General features: G+C 44.2%; 1 protein-coding gene across 5 annotated transcripts in view; it reads left to right on the top strand.

The window, feature by feature from the left end:
• The first annotated feature begins 12,831 nt into the window (after positions 1 to 12,831).
• negr1 (neuronal growth regulator 1) overlaps positions 12,832 to 15,093 on the top strand; it is a 92,746-nt gene continuing 90,484 nt past the window's right edge. Inside the window, exon 1 of one of the 5 annotated variants that reach the window (XM_057038658.1) lies at positions 12,832 to 13,397. In XM_057038658.1, coding sequence (XP_056894638.1) covers positions 13,228 to 13,397 — 170 coding nt within the window. In that variant the 5' untranslated portion in view covers positions 12,832 to 13,227. The remainder of the gene's footprint in view (positions 13,398 to 15,093) is intronic. The other 4 variants (XM_057038659.1, XM_057038661.1, XM_057038662.1 and 1 more) reach the window with 4 other exon arrangements.

Here is a 15,093-nt window from a genome sequence, read left to right as displayed (position 1 = left end):
AAAAGGCAAATGCCGTTTTTCTCAACAGCTCAGTCCCTGCATACTCAGTCTCTCATGAAATATCACCAATCACCTCCAGAGTTCTGCTCCAATTCTAAGTTCACAATCTGTCAAAAAATCAGCATCAAGAAAGTGCATTCCTATCTTAGCAATAGCCTGTTAGGAAGCACAGAGATACCTCCTAAGGGGTGGGAGAATGGAGGTATAAGAGATATAGAGATAACAAACAAAGAGAGATAACGGTACACAAACACAGGTAGCAATACAGGATGGAAGTGGATAAGAGCGCAGATACGCAAGTAGCAATAATTGATATAGATAATCACAGAACATCTAGTTAAAACATGTTTACATTGAGCTCTACTCAGCAGTAGTGAGTAATTTGCAGAGCAGCTGCAGCAGCAGGTAGAGGAAAAATGAGCTGCTTAAGATGAGCATTAGGAGAGACTGTTACAGCAAGTCGGAAGGAGCTGATGGAGGTGAAAGATTCTAATTTTGTTGCACGGTTCCAACTATCAGCAGTGCCAAACTGGATAGGAGCTGCCAAAAGGGGGAAGGTGTGCCTGATGGTCAAGTATGCTCCAAGTTTACCTTAAGTGTTGTGGCTCCGCCCATTTTATCAAGTATCTATTAGACACGAGTTGTGGGGACTTTAGGCAGCTAGTTATATCACAACAACAGCTGTCAACAACAGCAAGTATGCACTTAAGGAGTTCATAAGACCATGTGCCTGCACACTGAGCTTTAAAGAAAGGTCATAAACCTCTTGCTGAAACACCAATGACAACAAACAGATGGTCACATGGAGCGCTGGGCATCCCGTTTCAGTAGCTCCAGTGCAGACACCACCACTTTAACTCCCATCCTAAAATGTGCTACGATCCAAGTTTGGTAGTTTTTTAAATGAATGAAATCCATAATATAAAAATACATGAAGCCATAAGGTTAAAAATACCACTAAGAAATGTTAATCATGTTACAGCTCATGCTACTTTATGCGCTCAGAAATAGATATTGCCTCACTGTATTGTGCCGTGGTGATAAAACCAAATCTCTGAAGACAGCAAATGGAAGGACTTGCTAAAAATATCCCCAGCTGTGAATGTGACATTTGGAGAAAGGAGGAGGAAGACATGAGTGAGTGTGAAAGAGAGGACACGGGGTGAAAAAAGAAACAGTCTCTGACATACTGTTGATATCTACATCACTCCTACGGTGAACCCGATGGGATGAGATGCCATTACGGTGGAAATCTGCTCTGCATAGATACACAGATGTCAAAAATATGCCGCTGTGGCTGTTCGGCAGAAACAGCCAGATGAGCACTTACGTTTCGCTCACACAGGAGTCATGCTGCTGCGAGAAGAAACCATTTTCGCATCCAGGCACTTTGCAGAGATATCAAATTAAGTGTTGCCACATTTATACCTGTCTGAAGGGAGCAGGGCTGTATTTTTAAAGGCTGGCTGAAGACAGCAGCAGCTTAAGACGTTTCAGAAAGAAGGGGAGGTACAGGTGATCCTCTGACAGATCGCAAGTCCTCGGTAATCTGTCTCTGCATTTGTCTGCTTCCTGTTGAAACATTGGTCTCTGTCAGAAATTCTGAGCCCCCGTCTTGCCCTTGTCAAGTTTTCCTCGCTCCACCTTGGCGTCGGTTCTACGCCGCCTGGCTTCCAAATGGTGCCGGACACAGGGGACACACAATCAGCTCAACGTGCGTCACCCAGCTTTGTTTCTCACCTGCACTGCAAATATAGTATTATCATATTATTTATGAGGTCTTGCCTTTGGGGATGGAACTGAAACTGGAATATCAATCGAGGTCATCTCGGTTCCTGCGCCCAGGCCCACCTACACGTCTTAGCACTTGGATTTCTTCTTCCTGTTTCGAGTCAGCTTCACGTTAAGGTTTAGCTGACGTTATTCACAGCCTGTAGGTTCTGTCGCACGGTAGCCAAATTCTAAACAACCTTACTTGTTGTTAATACCAGGATTTGGTTAACATGCTCGAGCCTGCTCCCTGGTGGAACCACGAGGATATGATCCGCTGTCTGTCACCACCGCACGCAATCTGCCGAGCTGTTCGCTGAAAGGTGAAACGCGGAGGTTTTCCAGCAACTGACAGATTAGCTTGTTAGCACAAAGTCATTATTTACACAAAGCGCCCTAATCTGGACTGGCTGTCCAGATCCCACACCTTTCCTTACCCTCCGGCTACATGATATTCTTTGAGAAGCTACGTTGTGAATGAGAGACATGACAGAAATGACATCGTCTAAATTACAGAGCGTAACTGTTGCACAACGCAGAGCATTTAGTCTGTTTTATGTTTTGGACAGCGGATCATCACTTTACAGCACAATTCAGCGCTACAAAGTTTTACTCTAATTAAAAGTGCGGCTCTCACTAGAATATTGCAAACGTGCTCACTTTGAAATTTCCTCAGTCTCAGCATGGAGCTGAATCTCCGGCCCGCAGTGGGAAAGACTCGGAAATTATCCCAGCTTTGAAAGTGTTCAAAGCGTCTGCTAAAGAAAAGTCATTTTGGCTGCAGCATAACTTGTCTGAATTGAATTTCACCTGATAAATCTACTTGGCTGGCGCCTCTCCTGCCAATTCACACGCTGCTCAGAACTAACACCTCGGGAGACAAAGAGACAGAAGAATCTCAAATTACAAGGACGTCAAAGTGAAACCCACTCTTTTACTTCCAGGAGTCGTGCAGCAAAAGCACTAAAAGTGCTCTACTGATTGAAGTCATGTTTCATTTAGAATTTTTCTGGAGCTTATTGAGGTAAAGATTTCCCAGTTCCTTCGCAAATGTAAGGTATAGGCGGTATGCCGGCTGCGCCACCCAGGACAGATAAAAACATTGCAGCCGCGTTGCAGAAATTGCCTCATCTTTCTCTCCTGTTTTCAAGACACAGTGAAGCAAAAGGTTATGGTTTGAGGAGCGGCGTCACGGGAGCACGCGAGCCTCAGCTGCACGTCTGCTTTCAAGCTCCGAACCTTCACTTTATCACCTCATTAGTCGAATGTGGAGGTGCAGAGGAGAATCTGTGTCACCTAGAGATGAGGAGGGAGGAGCAAATCTCCATCTTCTCCTCCCCTGGCCTGGCTATCTCCTGCACATGCTGGCCGCATGTGTGGATGACACTGCTTTGCTGGGTGCAAAGGTGCTACATCAGCAAACAGGCAGCACGATATGAAGGGTACAGGGACAGGACACACACACACACACACACATACTTGTATTTATATCCTTGAAAGGATGCAACTACTGCCTCTTACTCTACATTAGGGGTACCCAAATCCAGTCCTTAAGGGTCACACTCGAGCCGGGTTCACCTGGGATCCCACAATCCTCGGAGGAAGCAGTTTCTGCCTGGTGGACTCCCCTGCACAATTCTGTCCATGAACTTCAAATTAAGTGTTATTTTCAAACAGATCTTTGAGGTTGTGAGGGCCAGCTAAGAGTTGAACGCTGGGGCTCACTGTGTAACATGTACAAGAACACAGAAGAAACACAAGAATAGCAGCATTTGTTTGCAAATGATGTGGGCACACGAGCTGCTGTGATCTCAGCACCAGCAGAGAAGACAACTGGAGCTTTTCATTCCGCGTGTCAGGGTCTGGCACCATCAAGAGAGCGTAGCGCAATGTAAAAGTTTTGAGGAGCTTTACCATTATACTCTACCTTTTTTATTATTGATTTCTTCTGGCTCCACGTTGTCTTGAATCACGCTGCTACAAATTGCCTTCCAAAGATGGGGATGTGGGTCCGGCACACTCCACTCCACAATTATTTATTAGATGTGTACTCAGTTGAAATTGCTTTGTGCGGAGAATAAAGAAAAAGTGGCTGCGGTCCTGCCTGAGCCGTGGCCTTTACGTACCAATATTTCATCAATATTTGGGAGGCCATCATGCACGCAATTTATGCCTGGAGGAATGATGACACCAGTCAAGAACCATTTTCCCAATACAATCCACAGCAGACGTTAGAATGGTAATGCTCGGAGAATTTATATTGAAATATACAGTATTTACTCAGACATCCCTGGTTCACCAGTGCCAAATTGATCCGTCTCACATAATTGACACCAACCAACAACCAACCAACCTCGGTTGAGGCTGCAGTAAAGTTAAGGAACTGTTTTGAATCCATAAACTGTCAAGACTCAGGCATGTTTCCGTAAAGTATTTCTTCCTCTCGAGGTGATTACACTGAGACATAACTTGATCTTGATGCAGCGATCTTTGAATAATTCATCAGCAGCTTTCACGTTTGCCTTGTATAGGGAAGATAAATATAGCTTTTATAGATTTCCAGTTTGAGACATAAATGCAACATTAGAGGGTGTGGGAAGCAACATTGATGTGTAAATTATTTGCGCTTTATCCTTTTGTCCTTGGGGAAACGGCTTTTTCTTTTTTAGCGTTCCTTCATTTGGTTTCCTTTCACGCTCATTTTTTTCCATTTCTTTCATTTTGATTTAATCTTTTTAAAAGTGCCATACAAAAGGAACATTCTTGCTGATCAGTGGATAATCAAAATCAGTAGGACAGCATAATTAATCCTGTTATAGTAATTAGGTGGCTCTCATAACCAATCTGTTACTTCTTTCAATACACTTGTGTTATTTATTGCATTGTCATAAAAGAGCACATAATTCACAATTTAAATTTCAAAAAGAAATGGGACAAAAGCCAGAGAATTACTAAACAAGTCAATTAAAAGGAATCCCAGATTTTTGTTAATATTTGGTGCTTTATACCACATTTGTATTCCGCTCTGTGGTCTTCTTCAGTAAACCTTTACTATATTTTAATTTAAACAAGAAAGATCCAAAGTGATACGCAATAAATTACATATATTTCTTTCAACAGAACCCAATTTTCATCATGAACAAATCTTGTGTCTTGTAGTCAGATTCTATGAGCTGAACTACACTGAACTGGACTATTTTCAACAAATCTTATCTAATCTAATTCTTCATCAACCCAAGTTTATGTTGTAGAATCTACGGTGGCTGTAAAACAAAATGGATTCTTTTTTTCACGACTTCTTTCAGTATTTATATTATTATTTATGTGTATATTGTTTTTTGGAACCTTATACTGCAGGATGAAAAGTGGATGTTGTTTCCTGCCAAAATGATTTAACTTTAGTAGTAATAATACTAAAGTTTGTCTTTTCTGGGCTGTGGTAGAAACACGGCAGGTCCTGGAGGACCTGTATTAATACACAGGTCCTGTATATACTTGTGTTGAAATAGTTATGCTACGGTTATGTTCAGCTTGTGGCCGTCTGGTGGATGACACTGCAGGCCTGAGCCAGCAGAATCAGGAAAAGTTTCACCCCCGACTACAGACTACTTAACTCCTGCTCCTTATAATAACGAAGCCAAGTAACCACAACCACCCACTGTTCGGTGTCAACTTTGGTTCCGGGTCTTTATATTCATGGGCATTTACACAACTCTGATGGAGCAAACATGCTGCCATGAAGTTCTGGGACGTGTTTCAAGAAAAGTTCTAGAAATAGAAACTCTGTCTTATTAAAATAACACACATCCACCTTCACACGTAAGTATTTGTCATGTTTCTGTTGTTTACTGGCCGAGGCGAATCAATTCCTCCCAGGAAATGAAGAAGATGGAGAAAGATGCATGTCCCTGTTTAAGTTCAGGGATGGCGGACACGTCCTCGCTGCAATAAATCAAACCCAACCAAAATCCAAGGCTGGTGGCAGCGCGGCAAAGGTGAGCCTTACACGAACCACTTGAAGCACGTGTGATGTCATTTTTCTTCAGCAATTACGCCGCGTGAAATATATCAGGCCTGTCAGCCAGGAGACACCCATCACCTTTGGTTTTATTGGCCAATAAATCAATACGATCAGCCTCTCTTTGCATTGAGTGTTCCATCCCCAAATGCTGCCTAAATTTGATAACACAGCACTAAATTACTGGGAAAGAAAATATGTTGTATTTGGTTCTTTTGAATATCAAAACCGCTTTGCTTAGATCAAAGAATTCTCTTTATCTTCCTTTTTTCCCACGCAGAGGCTGTAAATCCGACTGTCTGCCGTATGTCACAAACTCCAGTAAATATGTTGTCTGGGTCAATTAGTGCCCATCTGCCAACAGCCGTCAGGGGTTAACGGACGAGAAAGACGGTAGCGTCGGTTAGCAGCTCTGCAGCGATTCTGAAGTCAAATTTCTGCGTTTGGTCGCCCAGGTTGCCCCACACAACCGTGTACCAGCCGTGTTATTGCTTCATGATTGACGTGCTTGTGGACTGGGGCGGGGTCTTCTCCCTCAGGACCCAGAGAGCATTTCATTTCACGCTGACATCTTCGCCCTTATCCTCACTGTCCCAATGAAGACTGCTCAGTGCTGCCCACCACGAGGAGAAGGGGGCTGGGGGGGTGGGGGCTCGAAAAACAGCTCGAAAAACTCTATTTTAGAATCGCACGGGATCGCTCAGATCAGGTGAGAAAGTTATTCATGGTTTTTGTATCTAAATATTGAGACAGAAAATGGCACGAGGGATGATTACATCCCCCCCAAACACCAGCAGAGGGTAAACACGGTGGGGGGGGGGGGGGGGGGGGTAGCCAAATACAGGTGTGGTTGGACTAAAACTGTGATGCCCCCCATTATTTGCAAGGAGAGGACAGTAGCAGCTTTGTTTGTCTCAGGACAAGTCAGGGTCAGACGTCCAATAAGGGGAGGGGGGGCAGATAAATTGGATTTTGTATGGTTGCCATGAAAATAAGCCTCGTTCAATCTGGAGGCTCTGCGACACTTTTTAAACCATTCCTGATGCCCTCAGGCTTTTCATCTTCAGCAGAGCTTTGACATATCAATTCTCATTATTTCCTGCTGAATCTTTCAATCAAGCCAATTGGAGGAACCAAAAGGTGCGCTAGTCACCCTTTTTCTTCCTTTACCTGCTTCTTTTTCTACATCTCAATGTTTCGTTTGCTGTCGTGAAACAGGAATCGGGTTGTCATATAATATTCTGAGAGCTTTGTTCTGCGATCGCTGTTAAAGGCTAATTATTCAGCCCACGATAAGGAGCAATTAAACATTTTTTATTTTCCTTTAATCAAATCAGTGAATAGTAAACAAACTCTGACGTGATTTCCTTTTGTTCAGTGGTTGATCGAATCAGCAGCGATTTGTTTCAGAAGCAGACTGATGATATCCCGGTTTGTTATATTGATTAAAAAATACTCCTGGTGCCACACGCGGCATCTCATAAGCAGCAGGTTTAATGTCCTTTTTGGTATTCATAAGGTGACACGGGTAGTTAGAGCGCCGCTCTGGGGGTGTGGTGGGTAATCTATTTCTCTGAGGCAGAAGGTCAGGAAGATTAAAGTGCACTATGAAGATCCCAGTTTTCAGTGACAGCTGTCTGCAGGGGAGTCTCGCAGCTCCAAAACTCAACCCTAGATGAGATGTAAAATTAACTTCCCGCGTTCCGGTGTGAAGGTCACGCCGCCACGTCCGGACCGACGGCTCCCACATAATAAAGGATGTTTTTTTACCCCCTTTTGATCCGTGATTAAGCCGGTGAGAGCGATGCAGAAAGGCTGAGTGAACTGTGACTTTTGACTCTGAAGCGTGGACAGAATCAGCACGACAGGAACACAGAGGTTAATATTGATTGTTTTAGCCAAAATTCTACATCAGATTCACCAGCTAGTTCTTTAAAATGTTTATCTTTTCACAAAATAAGGCCAATATTTTCAGTTCCCCATGTGGCTGTGCTGGATTTTATCTTTGTGTGTGTGTGTGTGTGTGTGTGTGTGTGTGTGTGTTATGTTGGCATCGTGGTATTGTTGCTGTTTACAACTGGGCTAAGATGTATTTACACCAGTTACATTTTTGAGGACATTAAAGCTGTTTATAGACACACATGACACCCTCAGCTGCCACTCAAGCATCACATAATGATATGAAACTTTTGTGTCACTGTGTGATTTGTGAGGGTTTATGTGCCCCGATCTGACCCCTGACCCCAACCCATAATGAAGGGGAATATTTTAGACCAAAGGCTGTAAAACACAGGTCGAAGAAAACTCAAGTGTACGTGATTCAGTCCGTTTATCAGATTTCCCCAAATACGTGGTGACTTACGACTCAAACGTCCTGTTTCTTTAAAAACTTTAAACATGTTATGCAAGAAGGCAAGAAATCTTGGGACGTTACTCCACTTTCTCATGATCAGAATAATCTGATCATGATCTGACTCCAGAAATCAGATCCTGATCGGATTGTTATTTTTGACCATGTGATGCTTCGGCAGCATCTAATGAATGCGAGCATTTCTGGGATCTTGTGCCTCATAAACTGCCGTCATTGCTCAAAGGTTGGCTTTTGAATCTCTGGTAGTGAGACTAAGTTATAGGATCACATATGTCGGCAATAGTGGTCTATAAGAATGCAGTTATTTTGTCACCTGTCCAGGGTGGATTTCAGCCTCTCCTGACGCCTGCTGGCCTCGACACCCCCTACTCTTAGGTATCTTGAGGTTTTACAACCCCAGATTAGTGCATTTCAGCCTCTGTTGTGTTTATTGACAAGGACATTTTGATGTGCCTCTGGTGTTATTACTCAATCCAGAAGTGCTTCTAGGGTTGCTACATGTTATATTAACAAAGCCTCAGGGCTCAACAGGCAATAGTTAAAGAAGCCCTCTGCAGGAGCTGAGAGGTGATTTTGATGTTCTGTTACTGCAGTAATATATTAGAAATTTAGCTGATAATAAAAACTGAACCCTAAAATCAGCTTCTATGCAATGATCAACCTCTGACTGCCTTCATATGATGGAACATTGAGCAGAAATCTGCATATAAGTTTTAAAAAAGATATTATGTTTTTTATGAACACCCTTTAGTATCGAGTGCTGTCAAGTGTTAAATGCCATTTTTTTTCAAGCACGGCGGGATTATAAGTATGTGATATTATAGTAAAAATCTTCAGTAAAGTACTTGTAAAGACTTCTCTAATTATGACAGAGATGGTCGCCAAAAGGGTCTGATACAAGCACGGGACATAATATTCCCAAAAGGTGTAATAAGGTAACGTTATTAGTCCTTCACTTTAGAGTTATCTTCACGCGCTGTCTGAAAAATGGCTCTCCGGAGTTCATTAACATCCAATCACAGATACTGCAGAAGCGTCAAGTACAGCTATCTGACAAGAGTGGTCAAGGTGACTGCTCCGCCTCTTCCATCATCCGCTCCAAGCGGCTGGATAAATCAGGCTTCCTTCACTTTAGTCCACCCACATTTGTTTTTAAAGGTAGTTATTTTGGAGGTCTCCTGTGGATAGAGAGATACTTTAAACATTGGTAAATCACGCACGTGCAAAGCCGTAAAGGAGGGCGTAGGTTTTACTTCGGAAGATTGCCCCCTGCTGGTTCATCGTGGCTAATAGCAAGAGCCCAAGACCCTTTAGCTAGCTGTCGCATTACCACGTGGCCACATCACTGTGATTGCCGTTACAAGTTGTGAAAAAGGGATTTCAGTTGTGATTACAAGTCTAAATACAAGTTAATGGTGACAGTTTCATCTCTGTCTGTCCAGCACTGCTGCTCATTATTATGTTGCCTGGAGTGTTCTGGAGACACACCGGGGCCAACTGCATCCAGCCAACTGGGCGCTCAACTGTTTCAGGCAGCTGCTTCACGTTTAAGTGATGAGAATCATTCACAGTCGCCCTCCGTGTCCTCTACAAACATCAGCAATGCCTCAGCAAAACATGCGCTTTTCACTTCCCGTGATGGAAACTCAACTAGACGCCCTTTTTGAACCTTCAGGATCAGGTATTCTATATAAACCTGACTCGGTGGAATTTTGCCTTCGAAGACGCGTCGGTAGGTGGCGTCCGACACAACCAGGCCGTCACGACTCCTGACTTTTTTGTAGGTTTTGTTCCGCGTGAGTGGAACAGAAAAAGAAAACAGGAGGCTTAAAAAAATGAGTCACCGCTGGAAGGTTACATCGATCAAAGCTTTGCGCGGTTCAGTCAAAACATCTTTTTCCAGCTCCGTCTACGCCGAGCGTTTTAGTCTTTGACAGCGAGGTACGGTTTGAAAAATGCAGTGCATTACTTCGCACTCGAACAAGTGTCAGCTGTTGCACTGCGGCGTAATAGAAGTTGAGTCAAGGACGAGAAAAAGGCCTTTTCTTTGTCAAATGAACATCACAAGATTTTAGGCTAATTTCATCCTCTGCAATTAAAAGCTGTTACTGCAGTCTTATGGTTAACTGTCAAAGATGTTGTTGCAGGTAAAATCTTAACATGTGCGACACCTTTTCAGTGTCAGGAAAGCATAGTTAATTACCCGTCATGCCTGATATTACACTGCGGTAATTCTCCTGCGGACCCGCTGGAGTGTTCTCACCTTTAAAATCCCGGGTGTTAAACATGGAAAAGCAGCATTGCCTGGTGGTCAGCGTGTCTGCTGATGAGGAGGATTGATTTTGACCCTTTTTATGTTAGACTTTTGCTTTACCTCATTGGTTCTTCCGACAATAAGACAAAGAGCAAAGGATTTTTTACAGTGGGGGCAGGCAGCTAGCTGCCCCCTGACCTGCTGATCGACCCACCAACCCACGCAGCTTTAGTTGTGTATCTTCATTATTAAATTTGGTTTAATGCTATATATGTCTATTCCGCTCTTTTGGTCCTCCACCTTTGCACTATCTCCCCTTCCCCTCCTCCTTGAGCCCCCCCCCCACCTAGTCTGCTCCTGCACAAGGTTTCTTCCTAGTAAAGGGAGGTTTTCCTGCCGCTGTTTCTTGCTCAGGGGTCAAGCTGTGGGTTTCTGTAATACACCTGGAGACAAGCTAGATTGTTACACCGTAGGAATCAAGTTGGATTGGGGGATAAATCAGCCATATTAACCAAGAATGCTAGCTTTATTCTCGGGTCACTTCTTCAGCCACATCATTTTTATTCTGCTGTTATTGGATGAAACAATCGCCACAAACAATAAAAAATAACATATCCACAAAAGAAAAGACATAAATTGAAGTTTAAAATAGCTGCGATTCCGGAATATAGTCTCGTGCCTGATCTCTCTCATCTTGTTCAGGATTCCTGAGTGGAATATTAGTGGATGTTACACCCCCTACACCCCCACCCGCTACACTGGCACTAAATGGAGTCACTGTAATTATAGTTTTCATGCATGGGAAGGTTCATATCTTGACAGGCTCAAGGGGAAAAAAGAGGTGACACAAGACCTAGAAAATATCTTCTAAACTGAGCCCAATCCCCCTCATTTACCAAACCATAACACGAGTGTCCTGTTTTTAAGGCCACCATCAGCACAGAGAGCTTCAATTATGCAAATGAGAGTGACATTTGTCACAAGATGAACTTTTCTGTTTTCATGTCGCCCGTCCACGTACACGGCTGTTGACTCGTTTACAGCAGAGCAAAACCCACAGTGACCCCCCTGAAAAGTGGCTCCCAGGCTCTGCCCCGTCGTTAACCTCCCTGGAGAAGAAACCATTTAGTCCATTTGGGTGCGCAATCATAATTAGAGCTGGAGCTCTGACATAGCATGTTGTGTAGATGCACAGAGGGTCAGGTTGTTGGTCTGAAACACAAAGCTTGTTTTAGTGTGTTGATGTAAACTCTTCAGTTTCTCCCCCCCCCCCCTTCTTCCCCTCCTATACCCAACACACACACTGTGAAAGGGGGGGGGGGGGGGGCTTCATTTTGAGCCATATGCACAAATTGCATAATCGATGCACACCGCTGTGCAATATGAGAGGCATGGTGAGCACCATTCTGTGTGAGGTAACGGTGACACCACACATGCCATCATGTAGATTGTGAAAACTTATGATTTAAAGTTTAGGCAGTTTTTATGGACCGATACAGCAAACCATCGCAATCTACTGGGGGATCTAATTCCAAAGAGCCATGCCTGTTAACAGAGAGAGGTGATGCCACAGAAATGTATGTAGCTATGCATTTGTTGAGAGAGGAAATATACATTTTGAAACATAAGTCTGATCAGTGAGCATCTTCCTCCATTATTGTGTAGTTAAAGCTAATCATTTGGGCGGCGGGGGGGGGGGGGGGATCCGCAGGAGGGGGCTCATCAGTGGTGAATGGCAGGATCCACTTGAAACGCTGGCTCAGCCCCCCCCTCCTTGGCTAGGGTAAGACCTGGGTTCCTCCAAACTAGTTCAATGGCTTTTCCACAAGATTGTCTCTAGTTTTAGGCAACAGCAGCAGGAGACAGAGTCTTTTAGGTTAAGTTCTTGATTCACAATGTGGTAATTATTATTTTTAAAATCATTTAGTCCTCATTATGTGGCCGTGGTGGCGGCCCCAACAGTGAGCAGAATGTGCAATTGGCCATAACACTGGAAATATCAACATATATAGTTGCACGCTGTATAATTGCCCTCTTTAATTGTGTAGACTTTATGGCGTTCTGTTTTTAAATTCCACTGTTGCACACACACACACACACACTTATACTGTACTGTTCATACTGTACTGTTAAGTGTTTACTTTAGTTGCACATTTCAGCCATTTTCAGACTTAATTGTTTAATGTATTTATCCTGAATTTTCCTTTTTAGTTTTATTTTGAAGAAAGACAGTTAAATAAGTTAAATTAACAAGTCCAGTGTATCTTTATCAAGTAACCAGATAACTTTTAAAACTTGCCTTTACCAGGGAGGACCCCCCCCCCCCCCAGACACACACACACACACACACACACACACACACACACACTCATATCCTACGTCACTGCTGTATATGCTTATTTGCTTATGGATGATAAGAGTGGAAGCAGCACCAATATGCTTTAAAAAATTGTCTGTACCAATAACTAATCAATACCCACTGCTCCATCACGAGCCACTGGGAAAGGGTTGCCCGGGAAACGGCCGCATGGCAACAGGATCAGAGCCTGGGGGTTGTCTGCTTCTAGGTCTGCTCCCATTTTACATCGCATTTCCTCACTAGATGGTGTTCGAGCCACTGGAGAGCGCAGCTCCCCGCACACTGGGCTCCACATCCAGCCAGGCGAACCCGGGAAACTGTACAGCGGAGCATTCCTTCGTGGCGCACCGAGGAGAAACGCGTCGTTCCCGCCGAGGCTGTATTTCTTTTTTATATTCATTCAGCTGTTTTGCATCCGGAAGTGTCGGGAAGAGCGACAGCGACGTGCGGCTGTGATGGACATAATGATTGCGGTGCAGGATGCTTGCGTGTCTGGTCACTGGCTCACTGCGATCATCCTCAGCCTGTGCTGCCTCCTGCCGTCCTGCTTGCCCGCCGGACAAACTGTGGACTATTCCTCGGTGGAAAGTGTGGTGAGCAGACAAGGCGACACGGCTGTATTGAGGTAAAAGACACAAACAAACCCCGCACAACTTCACTTTCTTCCGCTCTCTGCGCTCCGCTTCCACCGCCGCATAAGCCCCGGACCGTTCTGCGTTCCGTGCTTGTCTTTTAACTACTTTTAAGGACCAGTTCTGGCAAACAATACACAATAGGCCATTCCCCCCCTCTCAGTCCCTTTCCCTCCCCGGAGGAGCTACGCAGGACGCGGCACTTGCGACAAGTGGTGACTCTTGTGCTTTCCAGAGCGCAAAGTTGTTCCCCCCGCATCCAAACATTCTTCCCATTCGTGTGCACAGTTTTGTGGCATGTTTTGAATCGATATCGACTACATTGTCCGGTGTGTCCCGCCGCTACGTTCATGGCTTCGCACTCTCTCTCTCTTTAATGTATTTAAACTGGTGCGCCACAAGCGCGCAGACGCTCGGCGCTCCGTCACTCGTGCGGACTGCACAGTTTGTTCGCAGTTTTTTGAAAGCGGGTTTTTTTCCCCGTCTTTGCGGACAGAATGGATTTGTGGCAATGACGCGTAAGCTCCCTCCCACTCCTTCTCTCCCTCCCAGCCTGCTCCCCCTTCCTCCACCTCCACCTCCATCTCCATCACGTACGCGTCGGTGCCAGCTGCACAGGTAGCCCGTCATTAAAGACTCAATGAAACAACGTGGGCGTGGTTTGTAACATCAATGACAAGCCTGATAGAATTTAGACAAGTAATCATAAGCTGTCAAGTACTCAATAATGAAAGTGATTGTCAGACCATCACTTAGTTTTAATCCCCTAATATTTAAGTGTTTGGGGTGAAATTCTGTCAATCTCTTTTTTTAAAAATGCAAAAAAATATATATCTTTTGAACTGCAGATGGAGAGAGCCTCTTTTAAAAGCTGGGAATGATGGTATCTCAATCTAGCAATATGAAATGTCCTCTTTGATGGCTGTGAGGCAAGGCTGAGAGGGCAAGCCTTCTCTCTTTCAATATGAATTCCTGGATTTTGACTCTGTGAGGCGCCTGGTGTGGACTTGCATGCAGAGCAGCTTCTCTGAAGTTCCACTTGGTTCGGTTGAAGTCACTATTAAAGCCGCCGTTCCGTTGACAGTTTGCAGGAGTTTGGAAGGGCATGCTTTGAGCGTGCTTGCCAGTGGATGGATGGTGCTAGCTGTATCCACTGAATAAGTAGCATCGCATTATAAAAGTGCAAGTCGGTGGTTGCATTTAGATGCACAGGTTCATCAAGCTATGGTCAAAATTTCACTTTGGCATCTTATCGGAATTTGTTCCCTGTCCCAGTTTACAATGGGGCAAATTTTGTAAGGGATAAAATTGAATAAATGTCCTCCACAGCACTAGGTGGCGATATACATTGTTCTAGTGGGTTAATGTGTGTGTAATCATAATGCTGTATAGTTATTCATCTTACTGTTCAAAATGCCGGTCTGCTCCAGTTGTTTATGTGATGTAATGTTTTAACTGGAAAGTGGGTCGTATTAACCTCCTGACAAGATGCATATGACCAGCTAGCATTGAGGAGGACATGTTCCCATCGGTTATTCAATTTTCTCCTATGCATGTAAACTGGGACAAAGACGGGATTCCCTCGATTAAGCTATGCAGGTGAGGACCCCAAAGGAAGGGCAAAAACAAACTGGGAGAGATCGGTGTGTTTTTACCAAAACTGGAATGCACACTACCGCCTCGAGGAAA

This window comes from Takifugu flavidus, chromosome 7, assembly GCF_003711565.1.
Source record: "Takifugu flavidus isolate HTHZ2018 chromosome 7, ASM371156v2, whole genome shotgun sequence".
Taxonomy (NCBI): domain Eukaryota; kingdom Metazoa; phylum Chordata; class Actinopteri; order Tetraodontiformes; family Tetraodontidae; genus Takifugu; species Takifugu flavidus.
The sequence above is the reverse complement of the archived record's forward strand: the minus strand, read 5'-3'. Positions and strand labels throughout refer to the sequence as shown.